General features: G+C 43.6%; 1 protein-coding gene across 2 annotated transcripts in view; it reads left to right on the plus strand.

Annotated features, from left to right (window-relative positions):
* Positions 1-19,423, plus strand: part of LOC121572023 (proline-rich protein 12-like) — a 45,455-nt gene that overhangs the window by 24,539 nt on the left and 1,493 nt on the right. Inside the window, exons 5-14 of one of the 2 annotated variants that reach the window (XM_045222497.1) lie at positions 197-427; positions 648-1,341; positions 3,348-3,820; positions 4,012-4,128; positions 4,718-4,848; positions 5,303-5,778; positions 6,551-6,670; positions 12,015-12,112; positions 18,625-18,756; positions 18,933-19,028. In XM_045222497.1, coding sequence (XP_045078432.1) covers positions 197-427; positions 648-1,341; positions 3,348-3,820; positions 4,012-4,128; positions 4,718-4,848; positions 5,303-5,778; positions 6,551-6,670; positions 12,015-12,112; positions 18,625-18,756; positions 18,933-19,028 — 2,568 coding nt within the window. The remainder of the gene's footprint in view (positions 1-196; positions 428-647; positions 1,342-3,347; positions 3,821-4,011; positions 4,129-4,717; positions 4,849-5,302; positions 5,779-6,550; positions 6,671-12,014; positions 12,113-18,624; positions 18,757-18,932; positions 19,029-19,423) is intronic. The other variant, XM_045222498.1, reaches the window with a different exon arrangement.

The raw sequence follows: 19,423 nt of genomic DNA on the forward strand, positions 1-19,423 counted from the left end.
AACCGATGACATGGGATGCGAACACATCATGACATCAGACTACTTGATGACATCTGACATCAGACTACATCATGACATCTGACAGCTTTTCATTTTGGAGTGTAATGTTCCTTTAAGGTTGCGGGAATAGCAAAGTTTACTGTACTGTACTCTATTGGCGTTTAACTAAACTTTTCCCCTTTTTTTCCTGTCGTAGATCAAACTGCCCATCGGCTCCATGTCCTCTTCTGACAACCTGCTGAGGATAGACTCTCTGTCCGGCACGGACCCTGCTCTGTCGGACGGCTCGGTGGGCTCAGCTCCCTCCCTTGGCCTGAGTCCCGGACCCCCGTGCGGAGGGGCAGACTCCAACCGGACCCAGAACAAGAGCAAGCAGAAGAGCCAGATGTTGAGTGACGGAGTGGACGGAGAGGGGATGGATGAAAGGGTAAAGGACGTTTAGACTCTGTTTGGCCACTCAATCAGTTTAAAGTTTTAATCCTGTGTGTTGTATGTGACAAAATGTTACCCTTCTCAGTTGGTAAAATGAAGAAGGGAAACCAGTATTTCCCCTCTCATGAACCTGAACCTATTTTTTCTCTCTTTATTCCCGACCCCCGACCCGCTCCCTCGCTGTCTCTGACTCTATCTCTATCTCTCTCTCTCAGGGGGATGAGAAGGATTCGGAATCCAAGGCGGGCTTCATGGCTTCCTTCATGGACTTCCTCAAGTCGGGAAAGAGACCTCCGGGCTTGGAAATGCCCCTGGGAATGGAATCAGGAAATGGTGACGCCTCACCTCTCAAATGTGGAGGGCTCTGTCCCTTGTCCCCAGCACCCCCTCCACCACCGCCTCCATTCGGGGAGGGTGAAGGCAATGGCGGCCTGGCCCTGGTTGGCTGCCCCAGCCCCTGCAAGCGCACCCTGGACGATGAGCTGAAGAGGAACCTGGAGACGCTGCCCTCGTTCTCCTCGGACGAGGAGGATTCAGTGGGCAAGAACCAGGACCTGCAGAAGAGCATTTCCTCAGCCATCTCAGCACTCTATGACACACCGCAGCTGGCCTTCCAGCCGCCCCCTCCTCCTCCCCCACCCCAGTCCCAACACCAACCCCAACCCAGGCAGGCCCAGATCACATCGACCACCCTGCAGCCCCCCACCCTCAGCCCCCAGACCCCCTCACACACCCCTCACACCCAGCCCCAGGCGGCCAAGCCGGCTGTACTACAGCGAGAGGACCGGGAGATGGAGGAGAATGATGATGAGAGGAAGATGGGAGGAGGGGGTGATGATGAGAGTGAAGTGAAGGATATGGAAGAGGAGGCGCCAGAGTTTGAGACACTTGGTGCACCCAAATTAGAAGGTAAGGGAAATACCGTGCCGATACAGATCATATTGATGATATTTTGTTGTCCATTATTGCCAATACCGGTATGGCAAAAGGAGAAAAAAATATTTTGTTATCTATGAAATAGATTATCGTCTGGTACTGATCGCATACATTTTTATTGGCTGATAATATACTGTGTATACAGTGCATTCGGAAAGTATTCAGAGCCCCTTGACTTGTTTCACATATTGTTACGCTACAGCCTTATTCTAAAATGGATTAAATAGTTTTTTCCCCTCAGCAATCTACCCACAATACCCCATAATGACAAAGCAAAAACATGTTTTTAGAAATGTTTGCAAATGTATAAAAAAAAAAACCCCGGAAATATCACATTTACATAACATTTCAAAACCTGTTTTCGCTTTGTCATTATGGGGTATTGTGTGTAGATTGATGAGGGAAAAATAATAATTTAATCCATTTTAGAATAAGGCTGTAACGTAACAGAATGAGGAAAAAGTAAAGGGGTCTGAATACTTTCTGAATGCACTGTATATATTGAACAAAATAAACGCAACATGCAACAATTTCAAAGATTATACTGAGTTACAATTCATATAAGGAAATCAGTCAATCAAAATACATTAATTAGGCCCTAATCTATGGATTTCACATGACTGAGAATACAAATATGCATCTGTTGGTCACAGATACGTTAAGAAAAGTAGGGGCGTGGATCAGAAAACCAGTCAGTATCTAGTGTGACCACAATTTGCCTCATGCAGCGCGACACATCTCCTTCGCATAGAGTTAATCAGGCTGTTGATTGTGGCTTGTGGAATGTTGTCCCACTAATCTTCAGTAGCTGTGCGAAGTTGCTGGATATTGGCGGGAACTGGAAAACGCTGTCGTACACGTCGATCCAGAGCATCTCAAACATGCTCAATGGGTGACATGTCTGGTGAGTATGCAGGTTATGGAAGAACTGGGAAATGTTCTGCTTCCAGGAATTGTGTACAGATCCATGTGACATGGGGCCGTGCATTATCATGCATGAGGTGATGGCGGCGGATGAATGGCACAACAATGGGCCTCAGGATCTCATCACGGTATCTCTGTGCATTCAAATTGCCATTGATAAAATGCAATTGTGTTCGTTGTCCATAGCTTATGTCTGCCCATACCATAACCCCACCGCCACCATGGGCACTCTGTTCACAACGTTGACATCAGCAAACTGTTCGCACACACGACGCCATACACGTGGTCTGCAGTTGTGATGCCGATTGGACGTACTGCCAAATTCTCTAAAGCGGCTTATGGTAGAGAAATGAACATGCAATACTCTGGCAACAGCTCTGGTGGATATTCCTGCAGTCAGCATGCCAATTGCACGCTCCCTCAAAACTTGAGACATCTGTGGCATTGAGTTGTGTGACAAAACTGCACATTTTAGAGTGGCCTTTTATTGTCCCCAGCACAAGGTGCACCTGTGTAATGATCATGCTGTTTAATCAGCTTCTTGATATGCCACACCTGTCAGCTGAATCAATTATCTTGGCAAAGGAGAAATGCTCACTAACAGGGATGTAAACAGATTTGGGCACACTTTACATGTTACATTTATGTTTTTGTTTAGTGTAGGTAATATATATATTTTTGGAACCAGGAAAAACCTTTCCCCTTCTCATTTCTTACAATACTTTTCTTCATATTCTTGTTGTTTCAGCTCATGTCCCATTTTTCTTAGAATTGATTTTTACGAGTTAGCTCATGACAAATAATTATTTTAGCCTGTAGCTGTGCTGTTGCTGTAAAATTCTGCCCTTGAATTGATTTCCTATTGCACACATAGTAAAGAACTGATTAAAAGGAACGATAGTCCCATTGTTATGATGATAGTTCTAAAAGTTTGAACTGAATGATCTTAAAGGCCCACACTGTGATCTTTACAGCTGTTTTGGGTAATTTAAATGACGTTATATACCTATTGATTCTTGAAGAAAAATACATTAGCACTTCTCTCCTTATTCCAGCTTCCCTCCCAGAATCCCCAGTGGCACCAGTCGCCCCCCCACCACCCTCCGCCTCCCCCGCTCAATCCTTCTCTCCCTCTCCCCCGCCTTCCCCCTTACCTCCCCTCTCTCTCCCTTCATCACCCCTGCCCCCACAAGAAGCAGCACAACAACAGCAGAAGTCCCAACCTCCGAGCCCCCTCCCTCCTTTCAATCCCTCCCCTCTTCATCCTGCTCCCGCCACCCTCCCTCTCTTCTCCCCGCCTCCTCCGTCATCCCCGGCCTCAGAGTTCCCCAAGTACTCACCGGAGCCCCGTGGGTCCCCGGAAGACGCCCCTGCCTCTCAGGTCACCTCGCTGCACGTGGCCCAGAAGCAGGAAGATGCCGCCATCGCTGGAGAGAGCGAGGAGGACGAGAGTGAGAGCGGAGGTGAAGGCATTTTCCGAGAGCGGGACGAGTTTGTGGTGCGTGTGGAAGACATCGCAACTATGAAGGTATTTGTGTGTATGTGTATGTAAAAAATACATCACTAACCAACAGTTCAACAGTCGCTAGGTTTGATGGTTTGTCAATATAGTCCATCTGTTCCGTAAGTTAAGTGTGTGAGTGAGTATGTGTGTATTCATATATGGTAGGTGTGTGTTCAGTATGTGATGTATTGACTCCCTCACCCCTCAAACCCCAGCTGGCCCTGAAGACCGGTCGAGAGCCTCCCCCCATCTGGAGGGTGCAGAAAGCCCTGCTGCAGAAGTTCAGCCCCGAGATCAAGGACGGAGAGAGGCAGTTCTGTGCCACCAGCAACGTGAGTCAGTCCATCTGTCCACCCAACACATGACGGTCACTGCTCAATGTCAACACAGAATGCATGTTTCTGTCTATCAACAGGGCACACAACGGAAAATGTTAAAAAAACATTTTGTAAAGGAAAATGAAAATGAGTGTCACATAAGAAAAGTCTGGATAGTCTCTACCTGATTCAGTACCTTTTCCTCCATTTAGTGCATAATGAACACGACCCTAATGATGTTTCTGTGTCCGTCTAGGTGTGGTTGTTTGTTGCGTTTCAGGTCGTCTTAATTCTCAGAAGAGCATCTCAGAAGAGTGTTTATATCATATTAATGTGATTCCTGAGATCTAAAATGTCCAAACTGTTCCTAGATCAGCATTCGTGCTATTTTGCCTTTTTAGATTATAACAAATGGACAGTGGGGACCTGGTCCTAGATCAACACTCCTACTCTGAGATACTTTATGACTGCGGAACCTGATAAACTGTGTAGCTTAACTGCAATAAAGATGACCTGGAACAGGCCCATTGATTTGTGTGTACCCCAAGATGAATAGCTGTCAGGCATCCAAATAAACAAAATGGCTACTCTTTCTCTTCCTCAGTATCTGGGCTATTTTGGAGACGCCAAGAGGCGGTACCAGCGCCTGTACGTCAAGTTCCTGGAGAACGTTAACAAGAAGGACTACGTGAGAGTGTGCTCTCGACGACCCTGGCACAGACCATCCGGACTGAGGTACCCATTAGGGGATTTATTCAATTATATTCTAGACATGTCCAGTGTTTTATGCCTTCACTTCTCAAAGGTTTTTTTCCACCTTATCATTGAACAATCCATAGGACAGTACAGTCCGAAAGATATGTTTGGAAGGTTTATTGCTTGCACCTCTCAAATATACATTTCGGAGAGTGCTGTCCTGTTGAATGTCCATGTACAATATTTAAGAGGAAAATACAAGCCTAAAGAGTTAACACAGTGTTTAAACTTCCATCTAGCCATCCAATGTGTTCCAGAAAATCTGAAGTAGCCAGCATACTGAAAACGTAGCCAGCTAGAGGGTGCGAGGGCATGACCCCCACAAAATGAGGGTTAATAGTCAGCTATTTGGCTGGCAGCGGGTGCTTATGGAACTGGCCATCAGAAATATTGTTTCCTTCTCTTTATTCAAATCTCCACTCGTCTTCAACAGGCGACAGGCCCTCCCCAAAATGCCGTCCCCGCCTCCCACCACCCGGACACCGCCTCGAGCCGAGAGGGAGGAGAGTGAGCAGCGAGTGGTGCCGCCACGTGAGACAGTGCAGCGCGAACCGAGGGACAGAACTAGGGCAAAGAACGAACAGCGAGAAAAGGCGGCCGCGGGGGTGAAAGAGAAGAAGGAGTGGGAGAAAGAGAAGCAGAGAGAGAAAGAGAAGAGGGTGCAGCCATCTCTTGAGAAGCTGGAGAAGCCTGAGAAACGGTCCGCCGCGGTGGCAACGACGGAACGAGGGAAGGGGAAAGAGGAGAAGAAAGGAGGAGTGGAGAAAGAGAAGATGGAGCGCCCTCCCAAGTCGAAGCCAGCCAAGGTCAAGGTGGAGCCTCCTCTGAAAAAGAGGAAGAAGTGGCTGAAGGAGGTCCCCTCGTCATCTGATTCAGACTCGTCCGAGGAGGCAGCCAGTGAGGATGAGAGTGAGACGCCGTTTTGCCTATAGGGCCGGTTTCCCAGACACGGATTAAGTGTAGTCCAGGACTAAAAAGCATTCTCAATGGAGATTCTCAATTGAAATAGCTTTTTAGTCCAAGACTAGGCATAAACTGTGTCCGTGAAAGTAGCCCGTAATGTTTTGTTACTTTGTGAACCCATTTTGTACCGATTATTGATAGTTACAACATACACACTATATAGTGCACTATAAAGGGAATAGGGTGCCAATTGGAATGCAGACAATATCTGTTTAGCCTATATGTATCAGTGTTTGTGCAGTCAAACTTGGTGGAGGGATTATGAAATGGTCGGGGGAGTAATAGGTGTCTGTATCTGCCCTCAATGAATGGAATAGAATGACTCACTTTCTTTGGGTGCGCCAGGTAGTGAATAGGAGGGGAGACAAAAATAAAATCTGTCAGGAATGTATTCGGCAATTAGGTAGAGATGCTGTGTGTGTGTGTAGGGTTGTCACGATACTACGATACTCAATTTTCCATGGCAAAAAGGAACACACAATGCAGACTACACTATTTTGTCCTTAAAGAATTGTATGTTACATATTGTGTGCTATAGCTTGGAAATGATTAATTTTTTTGTCTGTGTTACAACATAAGATAACATTATGCCCGTTTTCCTCAGTTTCCATGCCATGATACGCCTGAGCATTGTGATACAGGTATTGTGCCAACCCTATGTATGTGTTGGTGTGTGTGTTGTGTCTAACCCCTATATGTGTGTGTAACCCCTGTGCAGTGCCAGTGCGAGGCGGGGTGAACAACCGGGCCATGCGTGAGATGTTCAGGAGCTATGTGGAGATGCTGGTCAGCACGGCCCTGGACCCCGACATGATCCAAGCCCTGGAGGATACAGACGGTGAGAGCCCAGAACACACACACACACACACATACATACACACGGCCCTGGACCTCGACATGATACAAACCCTGGAGGACAGACGGTGAGAGCAGAACACACTCAATTTCAAGGAATTATACATTTTATTTTGATTTCGGAACAAATTAAAATGTGGCACTGACTCGCCCATGGATTGATGATCCAGCATTGTCTCAATGAAGAATTCCGCGTTCGACTAGCTTGTGCGACATGCACGTGCAGTTACAAGCCTGCTAGAGTTAGCGGCAGGCGGATGAGAAATATCCACCGTCATAGTACGGATGAAGCCTGAGCTGGAATGTACACCTAACTGAAGCTGGCTAGCTTTAGAAAACCCTGAGTAGATTTAGCTTCATTCGTAGTATACCCCTCAGGGGAGAACGACTGCCCCCTCTCATTTAAGCCATGGACGTTCAAGGCTGACCACGGTACTGCAGGCATTGTTTTCAGAAAACAGGATCCCCTTCGTGGTCAATCTTCGTGTAAATAAAAAAAGGTTTTGAAGACGATTATGGTACCAATAATTGCTTCTAATACACAAGATGTAAAGAATGTCCTTGAACTGATTTATTTTTAAATGGCACATAGAAGAAGTTATAAGGATAATTTAGTTGCTAATGGAAACCTGCAGTACCCCGGTCAGCCTTCAGCTTGAGTTACTCAATGAGATGGGGCAGCACTGAGCTAGCCTGCAATGTCACTTCCTGGAGTAGCTCAAACTGCGCATGTTATGTCTCCATGAGACGCCATCTTAACCGACTTAATTTGGCTTCAATGCGCTATTGAGTCTTCACATAGGAATGAATGGTGTCACGTGATCGATGTCTTTGTCCATTCATTAACAGAATAAAAATATAAAGGTAACATGCAACAATTTCAAAGTTTTTACTGAGTTACAGTTCATATAAGGAAATCAGTCAATTGACATGAATAAATTAGTTCCTAATCTATGGATTTCACATGACTGGGCAGGGACACATAGGCCCACCCACTGGGGAGCCAGTTGGGCTTTATTACAGACAGAAATACTCCTCAGTTTCATCAGCTGTCCGGGTGGCTGGTCTCAGACGATCCCGCAGGTGAAGAACCCGGATGTGGAGGTCCTGGGCTGGCGTGGTTACACGTGATCTGTGGTTGTGAGGCCGGTTGGACGTACTTGCAAATTCTCTAAAACAACAGGCTGCTTATGGTAGAGAAATTAACATGCAATTCTCTGGCAACAACTCTGGTGGACATTCCTGCAGTCAGCATGCCAATTGCACACTCCCTCAAAACTTGAAACATCTGTGGCATTGTGTCGTGTGACAAAACTGCACATTTTAGATTTGGCCTTTTATTGTCCCCAGCACAAGGTGCACCTGTGTAATGGTCATGCTGTTTACTCAGCTTCTTGATATGCCACACCTGTCAGGTGGGTGGATTATCTTGGCAAAGGAGAAATGCTCACTAAGGGATGTAAACAAATGTGTGCACAACATTTGAGAGAAATAAGCTTTTTGTGCATATGGACATTTATGGGATCTTTTTATTTCAGCTCATGAAACATGGGACCAACACTTTACATGTTGCATTTATATTTTTGTTCAGTATACAGTACCAGTCAAAAGTTTGGACACACTTACTCATTCAAGGGTTTTTCTTTATTTTTACTATTTTCTACATTGTATAATAATAGTGAAAACATAAAAACTATGAAATTACACATATGGAATCATGTAGTAACCAAAAAAGTGTTAAATAAATCAATATATTTTAGATTCTTCAAATAGCCACCCTTTGCCTTGATGACAGCTTTGCACACTCTTGGCATTGTCTCAACCAGCTTCACCTGGAATGCTTTTCCAATAGTCTTGAAGGAGTTCCCACATATGCTGAGCACTTGTTGGCTGCTTTTCCTTCACTCTGCGGTCCAACTCTTCCCAAACCATCTCAATTGGGTTGAGGTCGGGTGATTGTGGAGGCCAGGTCATCTGATGCAGCACTCAATCACGCTCCTTCTTGGTCAAATAGCCTTTACACAGCTTGGAGGTGTGTTGGGTCATTGTTGAAAAACAAATGATAGTCCCACTAAGCGCAAACCAGATGGGATGGCGTATCGCTGCAGAATGCTGTGGTAGCCATGCTGGTTAAGTGTGCCTTGAATTCTAAATAAACCACCAACAGTGTCACCAGCAAAGCACCCCCACACCATCACACCTCCTTCTCCATGCTTCACGGTGGGAACCACACATGCAGAGATAATCCATTCACCTACTCTGCGTCTCACAAAGACATGGCGGTTGGAACCAAAAATCTCAAATTTGGACTCATCAGACCAAAGGACAGATTTCCACCGGTCTAATGTCCATTGCTCGTGTTTCTTGGCCCAAGCAAGTCTGTTCTTATTATTGGTGTCCTTTAGTAGTGGTTTCTTTGCAGCAATTCAATGAAGGCCTGATTCACGCAGTCTCCTCTGAACAGTTTATGTTGAGATGTGTCTGTTACTTGAACTCAGTGAAGCATTTATTTGGGCTGCAATCTGAGGTGCAGTTAACTCTAATGGTCCTCATGAGAGCCAGTTTCATCATAGTGCTTGATGGTTTTTGCGACTACACTTGAAGAAACTTTCAAAGTTCTTGAAATGTTCCGTATTGACTGACCTTCATGTCTTAAAGTAATGATGGACTGTCGTTTCTCTTTGCTTATTTGAGCTGTTCTTGCCATAATATGGACGTGGTCTTTTACCACCCATACCTTGTCAAAACACAACTGATTGTCTCAAACGCATTAAGAAGGAAAGAAATTCCACAAATTAACTTTTAAGAAGGCACACCTGTTAATTGAAATGCATTCCAGGTGACTACCTCATGAAGCTGGTTGAGAGAATGCCAAGAGTGTGCAAAGCTGTCATCAAGGCAAAGGGTGTCTATTTGAAGAATCTATTGGGGCGGCGCACAATTGGCCCAGCGTCGTCCAGGGTAGGGGAGGGAATGGCCGGCAGGGGATGTAGCTCAGTTGGTAGAGCATGGCGTTTGCAACGCCAGGGTTGTGGGTTCGATAAAATAATGTATGTGCTAACTGTAAGTCGCTCTGGATAAGAGCGTCTGCTAAATGACTAAAATGTAAATGTAAATGTATATGTTTAACACTTTTTTGGTTACTAAATTATTCCATATGTGTTATTTCATAGTTTTGATGTCTTCACTATTATTCTACAATGTAGAAAATAGTAAAAATAAAGAAAAACCCTGGAATGAGTAGGTGTGTCCAAACTTTTGACTGGTACTGTATATACAGTTATTGCAAGAGACGTTCCGTCTTTTGTTGACCATTTAGAATGCAATTTTGTGTGGGCCAAATAAACATTTTGGGGAAACAGTATTGTGAAACACAATCATTCCACTATTACCGTAGACATATTAAGAACGTTTTCTGAAATTACAATGCAAAAATATTACATAGCTCCTTTAATCAAATGTTATTTTGTGTTAAATTGTAATATTCAAATGCATATCACAGTACACATTTAGTAATGACAGGATGCATTTGAAACTTCACAAGCAGTAAAACTTTTCTATGACTTCATGCGTTTTGTGGGGAAAAAGGAGCTTGTGCATTGATAAGCACACCAAAGACGATGTTAACAATATGATTAATAAAAGAAAGACGGCCTATTTCCCACCATAGCCAGCTGTATTTGCAGGATAACCTTTCTTTCATTTTGATTTCGGCATTACTATTTCAGCGTTGTCTCAATGAAGACTTTGGCGTTCGACTAGCCACGTTCAACACGAATGCGCAGTTACAAGCTGGCTCAAGTTAACAGCGGTTGCATGATAAAAATCCATCTTCGTAACATGGATGAAGCCTGAGCTGGAATTTGAAGCTAACTGAAGCTGGCTAGCTTTAGAAAATCATGAAAAGATCTAACTAGCGTCGTAGTATACCCCTCTGGACCCCGACATGACACAACACAAACACGGCCCTGGAGGACACTGACAGTGAGAGCAGAACATACTCACTCACTACACACACGGCCCTGGACCCCGACATGATCCAAACCCTGGAGGACACAGAAATTGAGTTTAGAACACACTCATTCACATTCACATTCACACACACACACACATACACTACTCTACCAATATATTGTTAGAACAGCTGTATCTAACATACAATACACACCAGTGGGCCTGGGTCATATTCATTAGGCACCAAATAGAAGAAATTGGATTGAAACAGGGTGGGACTATTTGGAAGTGTTTCAATAGGAAATGCTGATTTGCGTATTCTGTTACAAAACATTTAAAAACGTTTTCCATGACGTGTCCTAATGAACACAGCCCTGTTCAGGAGCATGCAAAGTTACAGAATGTCCAGATAGACAGACATATATTGTGTAGAACAGATATGATTATCTATCATGTTAGAATTGGGAATCATGTCTGATCTATTCATAACATTCAGAATGTTTCACCTCACTGGCTACACCCCAGTGGTATCCAGGGAGTTGGAGTTAGGATTCGTCCCTAAGGGAGACAGAAAGACTAACTTACCCGCCATCCTTTGGGACAAATCCTAACTTTTCAATGCCCCTTGGGGCAGAGAAATGTTCGCAAATCTGAAGTAATGGACATAGATCTTGCAATATGTCAATGATTTGTGAGAACGTACATGTTGCCTCATGCGTGTCCCAAGTTGAGGATTTGGCCCTAAATCATTCTGATTAGGAGTTAGATATAATTGATAGAAAGGGACACTGTAGCCTGATTCACACAATAGGGCCAAACTGAGCCAGGCTGAACTGGCCTGGCCTGGTTACGCATTCACCATAGCTGCTGGAACCATGCTAAAAAAGACAAGGTTAATAGAAAGTGTCTGAGTCAGCAGTTGCTTTGTATTCATTTGTGAACAGCAACTAGTGTGGTCATGTCAGCTGTAATATGTCAGTAAAGAGTTTGGTAAGGGCCCAACGTTTAACGTTAAATTGATCGGAAACTGTGCTGTTCTGAATGACCAGTTGAAGAACGTTGTGATTATGGTGGCTGAGAGAGCAGTTGTTTGGTGTTTTGAGATTGCAAATGGTCAAACCCATATTGATCAGGCCACACCACGCCACACACACCAAACTGGAGCAAACATACCTTGAGGAATGTTGAAGAACAGTATACAGCGTTGTGGGAAAGCGTGTTGTTCAGTACAAACCGAATGCAGAATATATTAAAACATTTAATCAACTGAATATGCCCCTGGTTAGCCTCCACCAGGTTTGGAATGATTGACAGCCGTGTGAAACATATGCATTTAATAATGTTTTGCTCTCCATCTCCATTGGTTCCCTCAGATGAGCTGTACCTCCCCGGGATGAGGAAGATTGACGGCATCATTGTGGAACAGAGTAGGAGGCTGATGAGGAGAGTCAACATGAGTACTCATCACCAGGTAACCTGCTACATACACATATTTATATACATATATACACACAAGTATATACACACATATACATACATACATATATATATATACACATATATATATATATATATATATATATATATATATATATATATATATATATATATATATATATATATATATATATATATATATATATATATACACATATATATATATATATACATATATATATATATATATATACATACATATATATATATATATACACATATATATATATATATATTAGGGGTGTAACGATTCGTTTTAACAACGATTCGATTTGTATCACGATTCGTGGTTGTCGATACGATTCAAGGACGATATTGGTTCATTTAGAACGATACGATCCGAAACGATTCAGTGACTTGAAATCGATTCAGTAACCTTTTAGCCAAAAATGTAACCAGTGTGACTGAAATAAATACCTGGTAACCAGTTGCATTTTAATGGCTGGCAATAGTCTTGATATTTTTAACAGTGTTTCATGCCTCCATGCAGACCATCTGGTATTATGAAACTTACCCAGTTCCACAAAGGAGATCCCATTTTCTTCACATAGCTTTATTCAGTGCAGCAGTTTTTTTGCTCCACCTTTTTGTAAATAAAACTGCAGCAGCTTGACCACAGAGCGATGAAATGTCTCACAGTAAGGAACGTTGCGATCAGCTGATTTCGCGCAATTCTCCAGTGTGTGTGCGGTGCACAGAATGTGCACAAGGGAGTCTCCAACCGCAGCATGTTGCGGAGTTTTGGCACAACGCCGTTGTAGATACCTACGTTGACAGCAGCCCCGTCTGTGCACACAGCGACCAACTTTGTTGTCCAGTCATCCAAGCCTGTGTCCTGGAAAAGTCTCACAAGTCCGTCTGTTATGGCCTGTGCGGTTCGGTCAGCACCCAATTCAATCAGTCCAATAAAGTCCGAAGTAAACTCTCCGTTGCTGGACACAGACACAATGTAAACTATTTCCTGCTCAGTTTTTTGTAATGTCCTCAGATCCATCAAAAAGCAGCCCTCAAAATTCAGCAGACTGCAACTTGGCTCGTAACTCCCCGCTGATGGTGTGAGCGATGCTCTGCATGATCCGTGTGCCCCCCTTCACGTGAATGATATGCACCTCCGACATTTACTCCTAGCCGTTTCAGTAAAGGAACATCCTCAGAATAGGAAGACATGGGACGTGCGTGTTTAGCTTTATGGAAAGAGAAAAATATTAAACAGAGCTTGCCGCTGTTCTTCATTCAGCTTGTCTCGCCATCTGGCAAGTGGGCGACTGGACATTTATTCTCGGCTAGCTTTTAGCAATGGCTTGCGCCACATTCGTGTGCTCCTTGCTCTTTTCATGTTTGTCAAATAAAGGATGGTTGAAATTCTTTTAGCCTTTATAAAATGCACCTGTTTTGTCTGCTAGATGTGGATTTGAGCGGCAAATCTTGCACCACATTTCAGTGCGCTCATCGTTAGCTTCAAGCCACTGCACATCTTGGAGCCACTTTTCCGAAAAAAGTATTTTCTTCGGCTCTGGCTCCAGTTGGCGTTTCTTTGTAGGTGGCGAAACGCCAAAGAAGCTGCTTAATGTCTGTTGCTTTTTGGACATCCCTGACAGTAGTTGACAAGCAACATGTCATGTGTAAGGTTAGATGAGAAGATCGGTCAAGTACGCAAAGGCGCGTAGTAACACAAGTGGCATTACGCATTCCTGATTTTTGTTGCGCTTGCGTATCTGCGTACCAGTTATGTGCACCCCTGCATATAAAGTCTGACGTGCTTAAATCCAATGGGTTATTTCCTAGTATCGATACAATCGATTTATTACATTTTAAAACGATGTTAGATCGATATATGTTGTCCAAAAGGCCAACTCGCCGAGCACAGATCGATGTAGTTGGATCATATGAATATAAATAAAGGGAACACTTAAACAACACAATGTAACTCCAAGTCAATCACACTTCTGTGAAATCAAACTGTCCACTTAGGAAGCAACACTGATTGACAATAAATTTCACATGCTGTTGTGCAAATGGAATAGACAACAGGTGGAAATTATAGGCAATTAGCAAGACACCCCCAATAAAGGACTGGTTTTGCAGGTGGTGACCACAGACCACTTCTCAGTTCCTATGCTTCCTGGCTGATGTTTTGGTCACTTTTGAATGCTGGCGGTGCTTTCACTCTAGTGGTAGCATGAGACGGAGTCTACAACCCACACAAGTGGCTCAGGTAGTGCAGCTCATCCAGGATGGCACATCAATGCGAGCTGTGGCAAGAAGGTTTGCTGTGTCTGTCAGCGTAGTGTCCAGAGCATGGAGGCGCTACCTGGAGACAGGCCAGTACATCAGGAGACGTGGAGGAGGCCGTAGGAGGGCAGCAACCCAGCAGCAGGACTGCTACCTCCGCCTTTGTGCAAGGAGGAGCAGGAGGAGCACTGCCAGAGCCCTGCAAAATGACCTCCAGCAGGCCACAAATGTGCATGTGTCTGCTCAAACGGTCAGAAACAGACTCCATGAGGGTGGTATGAGGGCCCGACGTCCACAGGTGGGGGTTGTGCTTACAGCCCAACACCGTGCAGGACGTTTGGCATTTGCCAGAGAACACCAAGATTGGCAAATTCGCCACTGGCGCCCTGTGCTCTTCACAGATGAAAGCAGGTTCACACTGAGCACATGTGACAGACGTGACAGAGTCTGGAGACGCCGTGGAGAATGTTCTGCTGCCTGCAACATCCTCCAGCATGACCGGTTTGGCGGTGGGTCAGTCATGGTGTGGGGTGGCATTTCTTTGGAGGGCCGCACAGCCCTCCATGTGCTCGCCAGAGGTAGCCTGACTGCCATTAGGTACCGAGATGAGATCCTCAGACCCCTTGTGAGACCATATGCTGGTGCGGTTGGCCCTGGGTTCCTCCTAATGCAAGACAATGCTAGACCTCATGTGGCTGGAGTGTGTCAGCAGTTCCTGCAAGAGGAAGGCATTGATGCTATGGACTGGCCCGCCCGTTCCCCAGACCTGAATCCAATTGAGCACATCTGGGACATCATGTCTCGCTCCATCCACCAACGCCACGTTGCACCACAGACTGTCCAGGAGTTGGCAGATGCTTTAGTCCAGGTCTGGGAGGAGATCCCTCAGGAGACCATCCGCCACCTCATCAGGAGCATGCCCAGGCGTTGTAGGGAGGTCATACAGGCACGTGGAGGCCACACACACTACTGAGCCTCATTTTGACTTGTTTTAAGGACATTACATCAAAGTTGGATCAGCCTGTAGTGTGGTTTTCTACTTTAATTTTGAGGGTGACTCCAAATCCAGACCTCCATGGGTTGATACATTTGATTTCCATTGATAATTTTTGTGTGATTTTGTCGTCAGCACATTCAACTATGTAAAGAAAAAAGTATTTAATAAGATTATTTCAGTCATTCAGATCTAGGGTGTGTTGTTTAAATGTTCCCTTTATTTTTTTGAGATATATATATATATATATATTACAGTTGAAGTCGGAAGTTTACATACACCTTAGCCAAATACATTTAAACTCAGTTTTTCACAATTCCTGACATTTAATCCTAGTAACAATTCCCTGTCTTAGGTCAGTTAGGATCACCACTTTATTTTAAGAATGTGAAATATCAGAATAATAATAGAGAGAATGATTTATTTAAGCTTTTATTTATTTCATCACATTCCCAGTGGGTCAGAAGTTTACATACACTCAATTAGTATTTGGTAGCATTGCCTTTAAATTGTTTAACTTGGGTCAAACGTTTTGGGTAGCCTTCCACAAGCTTCCCACAATAAGTTGGGTGAATTTTGGCCCATTCCTCCTGACAGAGCTGGTGTAACTGAGTCAGGTTTGTAGGCATCCTTGCTCGTACACGCTTTTTCAGTTCTGCCCACAACTTCTCTATAGGATTGAGGTCAGGGCTTTGTGATGGCCACTCCAATACCTTGACTTTGTTGTCCTTAAGCCATTTTGCAACAACGTTGGAAGTATGCTTGGGGTCATTGTCAATTTGGAAGACCCATTTGCGACCAATCTTTAACTTCCTGACTGATGTCTTGAGATGTTGCTTCAATATATCCACATAATCTTCCTTCTTCATGATGCCATCTATTTTGTGAAGTGCACCAGTCCCTCCTTCACCAAAGCACCCCCACAGCATGATGATGCCACCCCCGTGCTTCACGGTTGGGATGGTGTTCTTTGGCTTGTAAGCCGACCCCCTTTTTCCTCCAAACATAGTGATGGTCATTATGGCCAAACAGTTCTATTTTAGTTTCATCAGACCAGAGGACATTTCTCCAAAAAGTACGATCTTTGTCCCCATGTGCAGTTGAAACCTGTAGTCTGTCTTTTTTATGGCGGTTTTGGAGCAGTGGCTTCTTCCTTGCTGAGCGGCCTTTCAGGTTATGTCGATATAGGACTCGTTTTACTGTGGATATAGATACTTTTTAACATGTTTCCTCCAGCATCTTCACAGGGTCCTTTGCTGCTGTTCTGGGATTGATTTGCACTTTTCGCATCAAAGTACGTTCATCTCTAGGAGACAGAACGCGTCTCCTTGAGCAGTATGACGGCTGCGTGGTCCCATGGTGTTTATACTTGCGTACAATTGTTTGTACAGAGGAACGTGGTACCTTCAGGTGTTTTGAAATTGCTCCCAAGGATGAACCAGGTCTACAATTCTTTTTCTGAGGTCTTGGCTGATTTCTTTTGATTTTCCCATCATGTCAAGCAAAGAGGCACTGAGTTTGAAGGTAGGCCTTGAAATACATCCACAGGTACACCTCCAATTGACTCAAATGATGTCAATTAGCCTATCAGAAGCTTCTAAAGCCATGACATAATTTTCTGGAATTTTCCAAGCTGTTTAAAGGCACAGTCAACTTAGTGTCTGTTAACTTCTGACCCACTGGAATTGTGATAGAGTGAATTATAAGTGAAATAATTTGCCTGTAAACAATTGTTGGAAAAATTACTTGTTTCATGCACAAAGTAGATGTCCTAACCAACTTGCCAAAAGTATAGTTTGTTAACAAGACATTTGTGGAGTGGTTGAAAAACAAGTTTTAATGACCTAGGTGTATGTAAACTTCCGACTTCAACTGTACACACACACACACACATATACACACAGCAGAGGTAACTCTGGGTCTTCCATTCCTGTGGCGGTCCTCATGAGAGCCAGTTTCATCATAACGCTTGATGGTGTTTGCGAATGCACTTGAAGAAACATACAAAGTTCTTGATATTTTCCGTATTGACTGACCTTCATGTCTTAAAGTCATGATGGACTGTCGTTTCTCTTTGCTTATTTGAGCTGTTCTTGCCATAATATGGTATTTTACCAAATAGGGCTATCTTCTGTATAGCACTCCTACCTTGTCACAACACAACTGATTGGCTCAAACGCATGAAGAAGGAAAGAAATTCCACAGATTCACTTTTAAAAAGGCACACCAGTTAATTGAAATGCATTCCAGGTGACGACCTCATGAAGCTGGTTGAGAGAATGCCAAGAGTGTGCAAAGCTGTCATCAAGGCAAAGGGTGGCTATTTGAAGAATCTCAAATATAAAATATATTTTGATTTGTTTAACACTTTTTTGGTTACTACATGATTCCATATGTGTTATTTCATAGTTTTGATGTCTTCACTATTATTCTACAATGTAGAAAATAGTACAAATTAAGAAAAAGCCTTGAATGAGTAGGTGTGTCCAAACTTTTGACTGGTACTGTATGTGTGTGTGGGTATATACCTTCCTAATATTGAGTTGCACCCCCATTTGCCCTCAGAACAGCCTCAATTCGTCGGGGCATGGACTCTACAAGGTGTCAGAAGCATTCCGCAGGGATACTGGCCTATGTTGACGCCAATGCTTTCCACAGTTTTGTCAAGTTGGCTGGATGTCCTTTGGGTGGTGGACCATTCTTGATACACACGGGAAACTGTTGAGCGTGAAAAACCCAGCGACGTTGCAGTTCTCGACACACCTTTAAACTGGTGCGCCTAGCACCTACTACCATACCCTGTTCAAAGGCACTTAAATCAGTTTGCTTGCCCATTCACCCTCTGAATGGCACACATACACAATCAATGTCTCAATTGTCTCAAATCTTAAAGATCCTTCTTCGACCTGTCTCCTCCTCTTCATCTACACTTATTGAAGTAGATTTATCAAGTGACATCAATAAGGGATCATAGCGTTCACCTGGATTCACCTGGTCAGTCTGTTATGGAAAGAGCAGGTGTTCCTAATGTTTTCTTCACTCAGTCTCTCTGTCCATCTGTTGTATGTATTTGTTTGCAGGATTCTCATCAATGTACATTTTATATTTGTTTTATAGAATAATATATTTTATGTTTCTATTTGACCTCAAAAGACAACTGATACAAGGATTGGGCACCTAGAAGTTCTAGCCTTTCAATATTCAAGGTCTACCTTTTTTCATCATCTGGCCTTCCCTTTTCTCTCTCTCCACCTGTTTAGGAGGCCCTGCACACGTACCCTCAGATGTCGGCGGACCCCCTGGACTCAGGAGCTGTGAGGGTGCAGTTCAGTGGGGAGGGCTACAACCGTAAGACTCTCAATGGAGTCAAGAAGAGCCTACCCAAACCACAGGTGTGTGTTTGTAGGTAATTCTGTGTGTTGGAGGGGTTTGGTTGTCCATCTCTTTCATAAGTTGATAAAGTGTGTGTATTTCCATGTCGCGCTGTTGAACCTTGATTATATGTGGATTTCTTTTTCTTCATATATTGTTTTTAATCTATTAGTTTAATCTCTGTCTTTCCCCCCAGGAGCTTAAACTGTCAACAGAATCCTGTCGGATCTACAGCCTCTATCACTCCCTGCATCATTATAAATATCATACATTCTTACACTGTAAGAAAGAGGTAAGGACATCAGACCTGTATTTTATACTATTGTAATAGATAGGCCTCTTTTGATATATATTTATCTTGTTGCGATATTTAAATAGTGTATCAAGAACAGTTATTTTTCTCCCCTGCTGTGGTTTATTTAAATACTTTTTTTCAATTTACCCAGCAGAAATATTAGTCCATGTGTTTTTAATTCCCATATCATTGCTTAAAGACACAAGCTTAAGAGTCGTAATATATATTGTGTTTCATATGTCCCCTGCTGACATAGTCAACTCAATTAAATTCATACTTCATTGCCAATCAACAATGGTTGATAGGAATTCTAAATATTGTGTTTATATTAATATTGTGTTTTCCCAGCATACATCATATATTGTTTATTCCTTGGGTAGATACACTATAGC

Source organism: Coregonus clupeaformis, chromosome 1, assembly GCF_020615455.1.
Source record: "Coregonus clupeaformis isolate EN_2021a chromosome 1, ASM2061545v1, whole genome shotgun sequence".
In the NCBI taxonomy this organism is placed as follows: Eukaryota; Metazoa; Chordata; class Actinopteri; order Salmoniformes; family Salmonidae; genus Coregonus; species Coregonus clupeaformis.